Below are 17,309 nucleotides of genomic sequence, written 5' to 3' on the forward strand. Positions count from 1 at the left end.
AACTTTATGCATTGTACAAAATTGAAGGAAAAGGCAAGTATACAAATTCAAATTAGGCAAAGGTTATGAGAATATTTTTTTTTATCGTTAAAAGTGCCTCCTATGTTAAAAAATTTAGAGGATTTCTTATCTTAAGTTGCTTTCTTGTAAGTATCCTTTTTCATACATAATTGGTCTAATGTGTAGTAGTTTTAGTTAATATTATAAGCAGCAGGTTTAGCTAATATTTGAGCTGGTTGAGTATAACAATAATTATAAAGATTTTGACTATATAGGTGCTTTTATATCATTGGGATTGATCCTTATTGTATCTTTATTTATATTTAAATAAATTTTATTTTATTATTGTTAATTAAGTTTTATTGGATTTTTTTTTTTAATGTGCATATTTATTATAGGCTTTATGGCGAGGTATATATATATATATATATAAGTATAAGTTTTTTTTATAGGCCCATGATGACCGGTCATGGTCGGTCTCAAGCCCGGATAAAGGAGGAGGGTTACGTTAGGTTGTCAGCCAGCGTCAAACTATGACAAATATTTAATGAATGGATCCATTAAACTATTGTGCTAATGCTATGTTGTTCCTTGGAAGGAACGCGTTGCAAGGTCCGACTGTAACGTCTCGACAAGGACCACTACATCTCCAGAACTCGGGTGTAGTGATAAATATGTAAGAGTTTGCATTACAGAGTCCGACTGTAACGTCTCAGCAAGGACCGCTATATCTTCATGAGAATTTGGGTGTAGTGTTAAATAGGCAAAAGTTCTCACACCATAGGTTAGATAAGAATAAATATGATAGGAAAACTAATAATCTAATATTTGGAACATGGAATATAGGAGCTCTCACTAGTAAATCAATAGAGGTAGTAGATATGATGATTAGGAGAAAAATTAGTATTTTGTGTGTACAAGAGACAAAATGGATAGGCGAGAAGACAAAGATGATAGAGAACTCGGGTTTTAAGTTATGGTACACTGGAAAGAGTAAAGCAAAAAATGGAGTGAGTATCATTATAGATAATTTGTTAAAGGATGAAGTTGTAGGAGTAGTTAGAAAAGGGGATATAATTATAACACTTAAGATAATAATGGTGAAAGAAACTATGAACATAATTAGCGTATATGTACCATAAGTAGGATTAGATGAAGCTATTAAATCAAGGTTTTGGGAGGACTTAGATGAAATATTATAAAATATTCCAGCAAATGAAATGATTTTAATAGGAGGTGATCTAAATGGGCATGTCGGAGTGAAAAATGAGGAATATGAGAGAGTACATGAGAGTTATGGGTTTGGAACGAGGAATGAGGAAGGGAAAACTATATTAGATTTTGCGATAGCATATGACCTTATATTAGCTAATACGTTTTTTAAGAAAAGAGAAGAACACTTAGTCACATTCAAAAGTGAGAATAATAAATCGCAAATTGACTTTCTTATGATTAGGAAGAAGGATAAAAAGATTTGTAAAGATTACAAAGTCATACCAGGAGAAAACTTAACTACCCAACATAGGGTAGTAGTGTTAGATATACGCCTCAAACATAATATCAATAGAAAGAAAATATATACAATTCCTAGAATTAAGTGGTGGAAGTTAAAGGATAGGAAACAAAATATATTTAAGGAGAAGGTAGAAGTACAAGCATTAGGTGAAATATACGATGACTCTAATACAACATGAGATAAGATGATATCAAAGTTGAAAATAGTAGCTAAGAGTGTACTCGGCATGCACCACTAAGTAAAGAATCTTGGTGGTGGAATGAGAAAGTACAAGAGAAAGTGAAGGAAAAACGAATAGCTTATAAGGAATTATATATTTGTAAGAACGAGAAAAACTTAAAAAATATATAATAGCCAAGAAAGAAGCTAAAAAAGTAGTGAGTGAAGTAAAAATGAAACTTTTGAACGGTTATATCAAAAATTGGATACAAAAGAAGGGGAAAGAGATATTTATAGAATAACTAAAGTGAGAGAAAGGAAAACAAGAGATCTTAGCCAAATAAAATATATTAAAGATGAATGTAATAGGGTATTAGTAAATGATGGAGAAATAAAAAAACGGTGGAAGAGGTATTTTCATCAACTTTTTAATGAAGGTTTAGGTGACCAACTTAACTTAGGTAATTTAATTAGGTCAAATGAGCATAGAAATTTTAATTTTTATCGTAGAATTCAAACTTCAGAAGTAAAACAAACTTTAAATGAGATGTACAATGGAAAAGCCGTTGGACCATATGATATTCCGATAGAGGTATGGAAATGTTTAGGGAAACAAGGTATTGAATGATTTATAAAATTATTTAACATGATATTGAAAACGATAAGAATGCTTGATCAATGGAAGATAAGTACTCTAGTTCCTTTATATAATAACAAGGGAGACATACAAAATTGTACAAACTATAGGGGTATTAAACTAATGAGTCATACTATGAAATTTTGGGAAAAAGTAATAGAAAAAAGATTAAGGAAGGAGACCACAGTGATAGAAAATCAATTTGGGTTCATGTCTGGAAGGTCGACAATAGAAACTATACATCTCCTTAGACAATTAATTGAAAAATATCGGGAGCAAAAACAAGATCTACACATGATATTCATTGACTTAGAAAAAGCTTATGATAGAGTCCCAAGAGAAATTATATGGAGAATTTTAGAAAAGAGAGGTGTTAGCGTAACATATATTGAACTAATTAAGGATATGTATGAGGATGCAACGACCAGAGTAAAGATTTCAGGCGGAGTAACCGAATCATTTCCAATAAAGATAGGGTTACATCAGGGATCAACCCTGAGTCCCTATCTTTTTACACTAATTATGGACGAACTCACTGCGCACATTCAAGACACAGTACCGTGGTGCATGTTATTTGCAGATGATATTATTTTGGTAGATGAGACACGTGAAGGAGTAAATGCTAAACTAGAATCTTGGAGGGAAACACTAGAAAGGAAATGTTTTAAGCTTTGTAGATTAAAGACAGAATATATGAAATTTAAATTTAGCAATATTAGAAGTAATGAAACAATTGTTAAGATAGGAGAGGACGAGTTGCCTAGAACTGAGAGATTTAAATATTTAGGATCATTTTTATAAAATGATGGAGGGATTGAGAGAGACGTCTTACATAGAATACAAGCAGGATGGGTGAAATGGAGGGGAGCGTCGGATGTTTTATGTGACCGTAAAGTACCTCTTAAACTTAAAGGTAAGTTTTATAAAACTGCTGTTAGACCTGTTATGTTATATGGAGCTGAATGTTGAGCTATGACTCGAGCACATGAGCATAAGATGAGAGTTGCAGAGATGAGAATGTTAAGGTGGATGTGTGGACATACGAAGATGGTTAAAATAAGGAATGAGAGCATTATAGAGAAAGTCGGAGTTGCATCTATTGAGGATAAAATCCGAGAGACACGTTTAAGATGGTACGGACATGTACTTAGACGACCAATAAATGCTCCAGTTAAACGATGTGAAATTATGATAAACATGTATATCAAACGAGGAAGAGGAAGACCAAACAAGACTTGATTAGCAACAATAAAATAAGATAAAATTTATTTAAATATAGATGATGATATAATAGGAGATAGATCTCAATGGCGTAAAAGGATTCATACAGCCGACTCCACCTAGTGGGAAAAAGTTTGGTTATTGTTGTTATATTTATTAAACCTAGATTTTTCCTCATTAGGTGTAATTTTGATTCTTTTCTCTAATGTTTTTTATTTTTTATTTTATTCATTTTCTTATATTCATATATCTATTTTAATATTTTTATATTTGTAACTCTCATCTTTATTTGTTTATTTATTTATCATTTAATTTTTAGCTGTATATAATATAACAAGGTTAATCATCATTTTATAAAACTTTTATTTAAGATTCAAAGATATCTTACCACGATAAACTTGATGTTTTTTTGTTCAATCTTGTTTGTATTTAGATTGGTCGAGTAAGAGGATAATTTAAAATTTAACGAGTTTTATTTTGTTAATTTTTTCAGTACGGGTTGTTTTTTTTTATGATAATAAAAATGAAATCTTTTAATTATTACGGGTAGAAATTTTATTATTATTATATCTTAAATATTTTTTTTTGAAAAACATTCCATTTCAATCATAGGGAAAAAGTTTTGCGAATTTAATAATATTCTAGAGAAAAATCAAAAGAACACCTTATTTATCAATTTATCATAATGGGAAAAACGGTTTGTGATGAGTCGCTCACTACTGACCAGACGAAAGCACTTACATACTAAGAAGGAACATCTGCTAGGCTTTCGTCTTCCTAACCTCAAGTAATGTATTGGATACAATTAATCATGTCGTGGACTATATAACAAGTTACATATGTTGTGGATTGCCCAGGTCAATAGAGTATATAAGGTTAGTATTATCAATTATGTTATTGATCATTGAAATTTGTAGTGTTCCTTCTTAATAGTATGATGATTAAGGCATGAGATATTGTCATATTAGATCATGAGATCAAAATTTGACATGTTTTATTATGTCTTTCTTCATATTTTGACTATTGCACTAATAGCTAATAATTATCATAATTTATCCATGTTAATTTGGTAATTTCGAAATGGTTGAATCACTTTGGAGTTTGAACTTATAAAAGTTCCCTTGATACAATTTTTTCCCCATTTATCTTTGATTGTTTCACTAATTGTTCAATTTTCTTTTCATCTCCAATCACAGAAATCATTTTCTCTCCCTGCAAAATTTAATTAAAAAACCCCAGCAATCTAAATCGCCGATGAGTTAGATGGAATCTGCAGTAGTTGCCGAGGTTGCTGGGGAGGTTGCGTTGACGCCGGCATCCAGTGGAGGCAGATTTGACGGCACGGGCGTATAGATAGCAGCCGGTTGTGGTACGGCGCCAGTGGCTATCACGTACTCCGGCGGCTGAACCAAGATTCCTCCGATCAGTACAAGTTGTGGCGGTTGCTGATAGCCATGACTGCTGCTCTGAGATGCCGGACTCGGTCGCCTATGGTGGAGCCTATATTTCTGATCAACCAAAAAACAAAATCCAAAGCTTCAAACTTTCTGGATCAAAAGGTTACGGATTTCATCGATCAAATTGACCTGCAAGTGGCTCTTGATCTCGTCGTTGGTGAGACCGTCCACCTTCATCATCTCTCTGATTTGCTTTGGCGTCGCCGCTGCGATCCATGAATCCAAGTTTAATTAGGATTCGCAATCTTAAAATAATTGATTTGTAATTCAATCGTGGCATTATTATTACCGTGGGAACCTCCGAGGTGGTTGAGGGCGATGAGGAAGTGGCGGTGGAGCTCCGGTGACCAGCACCGCCTCACCTTCCGATGAGATTGAGCCTCGCCTTCCTTCTTCCCCATATCTTTATCCACTACGACAACGTCTTCGTCATCATTACCATCGCCCTCAGCGACAACAGTGGCGGAGCTGCTTGCCGCCGTCACCGCCGTCGTGGTGGCTCTGTGATTTCCCCTCTCAAATGGCCGGAATGCGCCGCCGCCCGTCTTCTTCAGGCTCACCGCTATTGGCTTCTTCGGCCACTCCTTCAAACGCAAACTTAGATCAGATCGAATCAAATCAAAGCAACAATTAACTGTTTTACTTGTCGATATAGCTCACTCGATTTTGGAGCTGGAGCGATATGAACCAATCGGCCTTAGTCTCCGATGGGGCATCCTCCTCCTCCTCCTCCTCCTCCTCCTCCTCCTCCGTCGACGTGGGGCTCCGCCTGAGAGAAAGCGACTCTTCCAGAACCGGCCGATTATTCGCCATCTGCAGTCTCGCAGTCTCGATCGCTGCAACGATGTCTCAGATCGTCACATTGAGCTCATTGTGCAGATGAAATCGATCCCATAGAAAGGCGCGGCATGGAAACAGAGGATTACCTTGCGTGATCAGTTGGAGACAAAGAGGCAACTCCCTCTGGAACACCTCGATCTTATTGCGCTCTTCCTCGAGCGCCCTGATGTAGTCGCCGAGACACCCCTGGGCCGGCCGCTCAGCCATCGCCATGTTTGATGAGGTAGGGAAGAGAGCGGAGTTGTTCAGAAATGGCTCGGCGCGTCGGCGACGGGAGGTAAAGGAGAAAGGATGAGGGAACAGCGTTTGAATATTCTGCATTGGGATTCGCTATCGAGGACAAAGGGGCACGATGTTGTTTGGAGGAGGACGGACCGCCGAGATGCTCCTGAGAGGTGCTTGAGGGGATCGCGGAGGGAATCTTGGGGATTCCTTGCAGGAGAATATGCTGGGAAGATACCGCGGTGCTGTCATTGTAGTGGTCGCCTCCGTTCATGCTGCTGGCTGCTTCAGCAGCGAATTCATAAGTATATTCCGTTCTGAATAACTCTAGTCGGCGGAAAAAAATTAAAGAGGTTAGATTATTTTATTTTATTTTTATTTGCAAAGTGCGCTTCATGGGCTGATAGAATATTCTTGAGGAATTTTTTATAGATTATTTTGAGTGTTCAGTGCAATGAAAATGGATAAAAATTGAATGGACGTTTCACATTTAACGAATTATCAAATGAATATCTCTTCCATAAACACATAATAATAATAATAATAATAATAATAATAATAATAATAATAATAATAATAATAATAAATATTAAATTTTTTAACACGGAGTGAATATGCTGAATTTAAATTAGATTCGGATCAAACAAAATTCATCAGATAGGTATGGAAATTAGGAATATGTTGATTGGAGTTGATTTGAATTTGATTTGGTCAACTAAATTTAATTTAATTTAATTAAATTAATTAAATTGATTTAAAATAAGTCAGATTTTTTTTTTAAAGAAACAGTCTGCCTCGCTCTCGGCTTCATGAGCAAGCTTTCACATGCCACTTTCTTCTTCTTCTTCTTTTTCCTTTTTCTTATATATTTTTTTTTCCAATCCTAATTTAGTTATTTTTCTCTTCTCCTTCTCTAACAATCACTCTAATTTTTTCTCTCTCTTCTCAAGAGCAAATCCTCCTTCTTTCTTTTATTTTATTATTTTACATCTAACCAACAGCCATCCTAGTCTACAGCTCTTATTTTATCATTTTTTTTATTGTCGGAGTTAGTCAAGACCATTTAAAAAAGGATATGATTTATATTTTTTTTTCATCATTTTTATTGAAAAGTATGATATAATGTAATGATTTTTTTATTATATATATAATTTATTATATTTTTAAATAATAATGTATAGCTTATTATATTAAGTTCCACCCAAACCTTAATTCTTAGATCTGTCTTACATTCTATCATGTTTGATATTGAAAATACTTTTGTCCTTAGGCAATGGTGTAACGATATGATGTCTTCTCAATTTTATAAACATCTAAAGATCAAATTGTTATAGTATTGTTCAACCATTAAATAAGTGTTATACTATTTTAAAATAATTTTGATCAATTTAAAATAATTTTGATGAAGTTTAAATAATTTTAATTAAATTGATAAAAAAATATTTTGATATAATAATATTTATATTTTAGGATTTAAGATTTAGTTTTAAGAAGGTTGCAACTAGCTAAGTAGCCACACAAATAATTAAAAGTGATGGAGTTTAAATATTTTGATATTATAGTTCTTTATGTATAATAATTATGATTAAAATAAAATAGTTAAAATTTCATATTATAGCAGTGGTGGAGCGTCTTTGTACTTTTTCTCAATAAGGAACGCCTGTTTGAATATTTATATAGTTTGAAACATTCTTTTAATTTTTACTAAGAAAACTTATATTTTTGAAAACAATAGTTGGTTAATAAAAAACATAGCATTTCTTTTTAGGAAAATAACTTGGATGAAGGAAGAACTTTTTTAAATTTCCTTATCTTTTCATATTTCTTTGTGTTTTGAAGAGGAGAGAATTTTTTTTTGTTGATGCTGCAAAACTTGACCACTTCTCTGGACCTCGATGACAACACTTTCTGTATAGATTAACACGCCTTGAGGACTCGTCAAGAGCCATCCTAGTGAGATCTCTTTGATGCTTAAATTATCGGTAAATTAGAAAAAAATCTCCAATCACAATGTTAATTTTGCATGTAATCTCCATGTCCAAAAAATTTTGTTTCCACTCCCTGCATGCAAAGTATTACTTGTTTCAACTCCCTCATGCAAATATTGATACCTAAATTGCCCCTCAAATTTTTTAGGTACAAAAATTCCAAATTTGAGTACAAAAAGTTCAAAAATGAGTATAATTCTTCTTAAAGTCAGTACTTTATATTAAAAATAGAGTATATTTTCTATCAAAATTATCCCTCTTATTTTTTAGGTATAAAAAGTCTAAAAATAAATATAATTCATGTTAAATTCAGCACTTTACACTATAATCTAGTACTTTATACTAGGATCGAGTATATTTTTTTTTATCGAAATTAACCCTCATATTTTTTTGTACAAATTGTCTAAAAATGAGTATAATTCCTATTAAATTCAACACATTAAACTAAAATCGAGTATATTTTGAGGTGAAAAAAGAATCGTACTCAATTTGATAGAAAATATACTAGATTCTAAGTTAACATACTCAATTTAAGAAGATTTATACTGATTTTTAGACTTTTGTACCTAAAAATATCATGGGCAATTAGGTAAAGATGTTTGACTGGGGAGTGAAAACAAAGATTTTCATGGATGGAGACTGCATGCAAAGATTTATTTACCAATAGGGACTGCATGCAAAATTACCCTTAAATTATCATGGTACTATAGAAGAAAATAAAGCAGTAAAAATGTAGAAGAAGAAAAAGGGCTATAGTATAGTATCGAGATCATGTTAAAAGGAGGGTGAATACTATTAATATTTTTTAAAATAAAAATAATTAATAGATAGTAATTAAATTAATCAGAGTTAGTATAGCGGAAATAATAACTTAACTTAGATTAATTCAATCAAGTAAAATAAATATTATATTAAAATCTAACAGTATAAGCATGCAAATTGATTAACCAAGTCAAAAGGATAGTCACACGTCAATTTAAAAAATTAATTTTTATTTCTATTATCTCCTAAATGGAGAAATCTTACAGAAAAATAATCTACAAATTAAATACAATAAAAATATTAAGGCAACATTAAAATAATATGAAAATGTTACTCTAGGACTTACCAATTAAAAATAAAACGTGTCATAGCGTGTTGCAGCACATAAAGTGAAAAGAGCACTCAAAGCACTAGACAAGACTAGATGATTGAGAAATGGATGATTTGAAAGTTCTGCCTTGAAGTTCCTTATATAGTAGTATTCTCTCGGTCGCTTGTAGCCCTTTCGGTCGCCTGAACAAGTGTTGACATGGATGCAATTTCTATCCATAAGAAAATGTTAACGAAGATTCTAGGTTACCCGTGTACCGCCCGATCGCTTGGGCAGGGGTCAAACTTCATCTTGACAGCTATGTTCAGGTTACTGATAATGTTACTCCACGATCGCTTGAAAGCTGCTTGGTCGATTGTATACCCGATCGCCTGGACCCATATGATCGCCTGGATCCTTCTAAATCCCTTCATCGAGAGTTGTCACCAGTTAGTCGTCTCCGAACTCCATTGAGTTGCATGGAACAATTTAGCATACTTTCCTATAGTTGTTATGCGTAATGAGTATGATATAGAATCTTAAGTTACTCATACTTGAGTAAATTAACCCGTCTAGTTCGATTTTGCCAAGCAATCATCCTCCAACTAATTCCACACATTTGAACTTGTGCCAAGCAATTAGCTCCACTCACTTGGACTTGTTACCAAGCAATCAACCTCTAGCTGATTCCACACACTTGGACTCAAGTCATCTAAACTCAGCTATGAATTTTGTCTGCCAAGCCTTAATCACTTAGATTTGATTCATTTAACTTTCAGCTAGAAATTTGTCTGCTGGGCTTTAACCACTTGGACTTGATTCACTCAACCTTAAACTAGGAATTTGTCTACCCTGTCTTAACTACTTGGACTTGATTCACCTTGCTTCCACCAAGCAATCTGTCTGCTAAGTCTTGATCATTTAGACTTGATTCACCTATCTTTCAACTAGGAATTTGTTTGTTTGACTCCAACCAAGACTTAACTCATGCCTAGATTCACTAGAACTTGATCACTACCTGGTTCATAACCAGGAATTTAATACTTGCCATCCTACACCTGCAAATTTGATATAATTGGTCAGATCATAATTAACCTAACTTTTGGGTTACATGTTATGTACCCATCACCAACATAGAGTTTTATACTAAAAGAAAATTCCATTTCCATTATTTCTTATGTTATTTATATAGAATCATGCTCCTAAACCCTAATTGGTTAGTGGATTGATAATTCATTTATTCGACACATCCTTTTGTTTGATATTGGGTGATTTTGAGCTAATGACATTTGTTAATTGATATATTTTAGATTGTTTACAAATTGAGAATTGTTTTGAGCTAAACTGTATTTCTTCTCTTAATTCATGATATATTTCTCACAATTTGAATTTGGTCTTGTAGGACATTGAAATTGATATATGATTCAAGGATAGGCTTGATTCATTCAACCAAGTAAAGAAGCCCAAACCCTACTTGGGTTCAAATCGATTCCAACCTATCTCAAGGAGTAAACCCATTGAGCTTAACCCAAATCTAATCTCCTACTAAATGCCCTAAAAATCCCACTTGAACCCAACCCAAGTCCATTGTTTTGAACCTAACCAATCCCAGGTATTTAACCCAGGTTTTGGCATGGTGAATAGTAGCATGCGCTATTGTTCACCATGTCATCTTCTTCGCGCGATCGCACAACTTCATCCCCTCTTCCAGATCTGCATCTCAGCACGCCTTTATCGACATTAAGGTCTTCAACCACTGGCATCCAACTTCTAATCATTAGGAACCATCAGCGAGAGGTTTCCCGGTGGTAATTCCATTTCCTCGATTCTCTATTTTCGTCATTGATTGGAGGCGTTCCTCTGATCTAGCGGTTCATCTTCACTTCAGCAACACGGGCGGCGTTCCTCCAGTGTCACTGAGCTTTCTCCGATGACAATCCATCCTCCACAGTCTTCATCAACGTTCAGCGATTCTAATTTGCAAAATTCTAGTTTTTCATTCGTTGACAGTCCCGATTGATCTTCATTCACTTTGGAGGTTTCTCAGGTATTCTCAGCTGTTTAGGACTGAGCTTGTAGCTGAAGTTCTCTTCCTCCAACACTGCGTGAAGTAGTCATTGTGGTTCCTTGTGTGACAGCAAGGGGAAGAAGTGTTGGAGTGTGATTAGGGATTTGGGATGTCTTTGTCTTTTAGTTTCTGAATTTGTGTTGATGCAATTCTATTCTTCAGTTTTCATTCCTACAATTCCAATTTTGTTTTTAGTTTTTGTACACTTCGTTACTACACTTTCAATTCTGTTTCTTCCTTAAGTTTTTGAGTTACTACAATTAAATTTTGCACTTTCAATTCATATAATTAGTTCTTAGATCTTGTTTCGGATAGCCTAGTTTCTTCAATTGAGGTTTCAAGTAATTCAAAAAATTGTTGTAAGTCTCATTAGTAGTTTTCGTAACCTAGCATTACTTAGTGTGGGTTTGGTTTTGTCAAGTTGTAATGTGTGTCTCAAGCTCCCATTAGCTTCAATTATGTTAAGAAGTTGTTTACATTGGTGTCATTGTTAAGTGGATTAGTGAATTGTTTAAGTAAGTTTCTATCTTATAGTTGGTAATTTAGTTTCAATTGAGTCTCAAGTAGTTGTTAATCTCGCTTTAGCTTAGATTTCAGCTCTATTTAGTGGATTAGTTCTCTTTTAGCTAGGATTTAACTACTATTTTAGATCAGATTTATTCACTTTCCATTTTATTTATTTAGTTGAATTTCATTCCGTAATTTAGGATTTAAATTTGAAAACCTAACAACCCCCATTTGTAAGGAGCAAACTCAAAAAATAATTTTAAGTCTAAGACAAATATCCGATTGTTAGTTCCTCGAGAGAATTCGACCTTGGGCTCTTTATTACAGCATCGTTGTATAGTTAAGGGATTCATTGGATACAAATTGTTAATTTAGAGTCCACTTTGACATTGAATTTGGACTTATCAAATTTTATTGCTGAGGAACTTTTAGTGATGCATTGTTAGTATTTTTGGTAATTTATTAAAGCATTGCATGGAGGTTTTCATGGATGATTTTTCAATTTATGGCTCCTCTTTTGATGCATGTTTGGATAATTTGTAGCGATTTTTGCATAGATGTATTTAGACGGATCTAGTTTTGAATTTCGAGAAATATCATTTTATGGTTGAGCATGACAAAGTTTTGGGTGATATCATCTCTAGGAAGGGTATTAAAGTATATCCTACTAAAATTTATGTTATATCTTCCCTATCTTACCCCGCATGTGTGTGGGAGATTCGAGCTTTTCTTGGCCATGCAGGTTTCTACAGGCGCTTTATTAGAGATATCAGCAAAATCGCCCTTCCACTGACCTATTTGCTGCAGAAGGATGTGGTATTTCATTTTGATCATAGGTGTAAGTGTAGTGCCCAAAACATCAATTGTTCAATTAAGAGGGTCTACAGATTTAAGTAGGTTTGATTTAATTAAAAAGTTATTATGGAAGTCAGATTAATCAATTATATTAAGAAAATAGTAGAATGTAAATATGTATAAAATTTTATAAAGACTTAGTGTATAAATTTTATAAATGTAGAAAAAAAAATGAGAATTAATATATCAACCTATGTACCTAATGTGTGTGTCTATATATATATATATATATATATATATATATATATATATATATATATATATATATATATATATATATATATATATATATATATATATATATATATATATGTTTGTGTGTGTGTGATGTATAATTATGAAATTTAATGCAATAACTTAGTATTAAGAAACTATAATATGAATTATATATTACCATGTATATGTGATATATATATGGATATATATAAATATGAAATTAGTATATGGATATCAATGTGTATGAAATTAATGCAATTAATGACTTAGTGTGTGTATATATATATATCCTTCTTCTATTTAACCTTACCTTCAAAAGTCTCACCTTTGATATTGCCACCGACCCTAATAAGGTTTCCCCTCCCCCTTTGTTTTTCCACCGGTGCTAGAGCTTCAAGGGAAGGCAAGGAGTTAGTAGCTAAGTACTTAAGGCATGTTCTCAACTTTATTAAAGATTTAATTAGTTTCTATGTCTTGTGGAATTTGGATTCTATAGATTCCTATGTTCTTTTCGGTTCTAAGAAGTTGCTACCATGGTTTAGGTTCCTTCCTCATCTCTACTTGGATATTAGAAAATTGTTTATGCTCCTATTGATTTTAGGACTTGTAGGCTTTGAATTATTTTATGGATCTTTATGTTCTCTTGTATTTTTAGAAGATGATATCATGGCTTAGGTTATTTTCTCATCTCTACATGGAAGCTAGAGAATTATTTATGTTCCCATTGATTATAGAACTAGTAAATTTCAGACATATAAGAGTAGTTTTGAATTTTGTTTCTAAGAGTTATGTATTTGTATGTTGCACTACAATTTGGGCCATGCTTCTAATTATTTTCCATTAGGAGACAAGAAACGTTTCTATGCTCAACTCAACTTATAAAACTAGTAAATTTTGGATCCATAAGAGTAGTTTTAAATTCTATTTTAGAGGTTTAATTATCATGATGTTACACTACAAGTTGCTTCATGGTTTACTATTTTTTTACCCTTAAAAGTTAGAGATTTTATTTTTTACTTAGAATTAGAGAACTTTGCATATTCAATTTATATAATAGACTACAAGTTTCGGACATGTAAGTTTACTTTTTATAAATCATGTTGTAAGCCATATTCATCACGATGTTGCTCTACGTTTTCTTCATGTTTATCTCATATTATGTTTTATTTTAGTTCCTCAAGTTTATGCATGTTTAGTGTGTGTGTATATATATATATATATATATATATATGCTACATCTAGGTTTCGGACCCCTAGATTAGGTAAGTTCATGTTGCTTCTTGCTTCTCATCTTGCTAACTTAACGAGTCACATGTCAATTTTATGTGTTTCATATTTTTATTCTAGTTATGTCTATGTTTCTTCTTGCTACCTATCAAGAAAACTCTGTGAGTCACATGTTATTTTTTATGCCTATGTTTCTTCTGATTTTTTTTATCATGAAAACATAATGAGTTACATGTTAATCTTTATGTGATTCAGATTTGTTCTAGTTATGCCTATGTTTCGCCTTACTTGTAAATGTGATAACATTACAAGAGATACGTGTGATTTTTGAATTAAGTTAGGCTTATGTATATATATCTTCTTAATTCATATCTGTTAGTCCATTTGGAGACTGGCAAGAGGGGAAGAGTGAATTGTCCTACAAAATAAAATAACCCTTCTCAGATTTTCAACTTAATTAATAGCACTTGTAATTTAAAACAGAAAGAGACTAAAAGAAACGGACACAAAAGAATTACTTAGTTTGCAATCAGAGAATTGCTAATCTAAGGAAAGTGTAGCGCACTATCTGACGATCTCCTTCGGGCGGAGTAGCCTCGTTACAGCGTTGACAACACAAACAAAAATGTAGAAATGAAAGAACTGGATTACAAGTGAGTTCAATAAACTGTGCAGAACAGTGCTACATTTATAGTACTGTTCGGGGCGGCCCGAAGGGTCCGGGCGCCTGGGGAGGATAAAATTTTATTCCCTAACGTTCAGATCGAGTCAAAACTCGATCTGGTCAAAAGTCGGGTCCGGGCGCCCCGGACTGGTCTAGGCGCTCGGAATGGTTTCAGGTGCCCGGACCAGGAAAGTCAACAGAATTGACTTTTTTCGATCCGGGACCTTTGCTCCGGTTCAGCTCGTCTCGATCTGGGTCTTTCGCTCTGGCTCCATTAGCTTGGGTGATCTCGGCCATCCGGAATAGGGCTCACCCGAACCCAAGTTCCAGCATTCTCCTCGAGCAGCCTTCCTCCCTGGTTTCTCGTCCCTTGAACGTCGCGTGCGTTCTTCTTGTCCACCAGTGTACTCTTTCGCGGTCACCTCGTCCCTCGGACGCACCGAGCCCATTGGCTCTCTCCCATGCCGTCCTTCTCGTTAGCCGCATCTTCCGCTCGACTTCTTGTGCTCCTAAGCTCCTGCACACTTAGACACAAGGGTTAAAACAAAAAGAACCTAACTTAACTTGTTTGATCACATCAAAATACCTTGGGGTTCCAATAATCTCTCCCTTTTTGATGTGAGCAACCCAAGTTAAGTTAGGGTAAAACAAACATAAAGTAAAAACAAAATTTTGTAAATAAGTACAGGAGAACGCTCTACTATGAATGGTCCCATGGGCAGACAGAATAAATAAATAATCATTATCTGCAAGAGAATGCTCTACCACGGATGATCCCGTGGGCAGACAAGATATATAAGTGTATAAATCAGAAATGTTAAGTAACAATCACATTCAAGAGTGAATTTTGCTACTTACATTGTGGTATGGTCTCACTAGCATATATCAAGTATAACAACGGTTGCTGACAACCCTCTCAACCATTAATGGGAGATAATAGTCGAAATAATAATGTACTAATAGAAGGGTTTAACTGCACTAGCATATAGGCATGAGCTTAAATAACAAACAAAACCTCGTACGATATTCGATATCCTACACTACAGTATAACCTTACTAATGTATTGACATGAGCCAAAATAACGAACAAGGATCATGTAAGATACTCGATATCCTACATTACAGTGTGGTCCTACATATACTCAGGCATGAATAAAAATCAAGCAATTATTTTAGTTCAATATTCTATATTTATGCTATGGTATAACATCACTAGCATGATAGTCCAAGCATAAATGGTCACAAATACCGCGGACAACAATAAGACTATATGAATCTCAAAATAGAGTAAAATATAAGATCAAGCAATGAAAGGTCCAACTCAGGAAGTAACACAGGTGGATATCAAGGTAAAATACTATGCAATGAATACAAATAACAGGATCATACAGTAAGGTCAATGAATTATGAAAGCAAGGAAAGAAAGTACCTGTCTTTATCTATCGATCATGCTAAATAATCCCATATCAAGACGCTCGTCTCGAATTAAAGGCTTGTATCAACATATGTTATTTAGCTAATTACATATGAAATAAATAGCCAAATCAAATACCAAACCAAATTTGGGTAACCCTAATCGAAGCAATCATTGGCTAACCCTAAATATTAGTTAACTTCATTAATCTAATTCAATAACCAAATTTGGGTTAGCCATATCATTATCCCTAATCAATTCATTCTATTGATTAGATTAATTTTAGCCAAAATTCATCCCTACTACTTACCAAATGCAATAGTAGCTGCTGATGGCTTACGACCAGAGGTGACCCATGGCTGAAAGAGATGGTTGGAGTCCTGGATCGCCGGTGAAAAGTGTTGGTCAATGCCAATTCCAATGTGGTCGTTGGTGGCTCACAACAGGAGCTACAATAACTCGAACAACTCCAGCAAAGTGGTGGCATTAGGGGATCGCCGAAATCTATCTTCTCAAACGGCAAGGAAATGAAAGGTCGGGAGATCAAGGCTGTTGTTGTCGGCAGGAGCACACGGCCTCAACCCATGGACCACCATGGTGGTTGAGATAGAGGATCGGCGGAATTCTAACAAAACAAAACAACACCAATCAGAATAGGGCATAGTGAAGAGAAGTAACAGGTGATGCGCCAGCAATGAATCGGGGAAAAAGGGTTGCTGCTGATTTCGACGATCGATGATGCATCAGGACATGGGCGTCGGGTTGCTCGTTGTGTCAAGGTTGCGCTTCGGCTTGGATAGGCGACCGACGATCGGGTGGCATAGCGAGTGGATTTGCCTAGGGTTCGCAAGAAGAGGGGCAATTGGTAACCTCTTGCATGTGGCCGGAGAGGAACGGTCGGCGACATTGGGCGATTCAGAGGCGACGGTGGAATACACGAGAGGGAGAATCAAGAGAGAAGAGATCAGGAGTTCTGGTCGGCGGAGATGAGTAGAAAAGAAAAAGAAATCTTATAATAACTTAGGGTTAATATAATAAAACCCTAAATTCCTCGATCAACTCCTAAGTAAATGGGTATTCTAAATCGACTTTCTTTAAGTCAAATTGACTTATTCACTTAAACGTGTCATACGACCTCCGTTTAAATTATGAAAAATCTCTAAAAATTCCCATAAATTTCTACAAGGTAATCCCTCTATTAACATTTATTATTTTATTATTATTTAGGTGTCATATCTAATATTTT

At 34.4% G+C, this 17,309-nt stretch overlaps 1 protein-coding gene across 5 annotated transcripts; it reads right to left on the reverse strand.

The window, feature by feature from the left end:
• Positions 1–4,606: 4,606 nt before the first annotated feature.
• LOC121996374 (transcription factor NIGT1-like) lies at positions 4,607–17,101 on the reverse strand. 5 transcript variants are annotated; one of them, XM_042550337.1, is made up of 7 exons: positions 16,934–17,070; positions 16,374–16,688; positions 5,917–6,334; positions 5,651–5,826; positions 5,280–5,574; positions 5,120–5,196; positions 4,607–5,041 (listed from the first exon to the last, which is right to left on the reverse strand). In XM_042550337.1, the coding sequence occupies exons 3-7, from the start codon at positions 6,149–6,151 to the stop codon at positions 4,793–4,795; spliced, it is 1,032 nt and encodes a 343-aa protein (XP_042406271.1). In that variant the 5' UTR covers positions 6,152–6,334; positions 16,374–16,688; positions 16,934–17,070; the 3' UTR covers positions 4,607–4,792. The 5 variants fall into 5 exon arrangements, 2 of the variants coding, with proteins under 2 accessions (XP_042406271.1, XP_042406270.1); XM_042550336.1 differs by having other exon boundaries at positions 5,917–6,379; positions 16,374–17,075; XR_006116065.1 differs by lacking the exons at positions 4,607–5,041; positions 5,120–5,196; positions 5,280–5,574; positions 5,651–5,826; positions 5,917–6,334 and adding exons at positions 15,108–15,166; positions 16,079–16,165 and having other exon boundaries at positions 16,374–17,073.
• Between the last annotated feature and the right edge of the window lie 208 nt (positions 17,102–17,309).

The sequence above is a fragment of the Zingiber officinale genome, chromosome 6A (assembly GCF_018446385.1).
Source record: "Zingiber officinale cultivar Zhangliang chromosome 6A, Zo_v1.1, whole genome shotgun sequence".
In the NCBI taxonomy this organism is placed as follows: Eukaryota; Viridiplantae; Streptophyta; class Magnoliopsida; order Zingiberales; family Zingiberaceae; genus Zingiber; species Zingiber officinale.

Excerpts from the sequence above, each read along its gene's own strand:
- LOC121996374 (XM_042550336.1), bottom strand. The coding sequence starts at position 6,151 with ATGCAGAATATTCAAACGCTGTTCCCTCATCCTTTCTCCTTTACCTCC. Across the intron at positions 5,575-5,650 it reads CGCTCCAGCTCCAAAATCGA|GAGTGGCCGAAGAAGCCAAT; the intron begins GTGAGCTATATC and ends TTGCGTTTGAAG. Across the intron at positions 5,042-5,119 it reads AGATCAAGAGCCACTTGCAG|AAATATAGGCTCCACCATAG; the intron begins GTCAATTTGATC and ends TTGGTTGATCAG.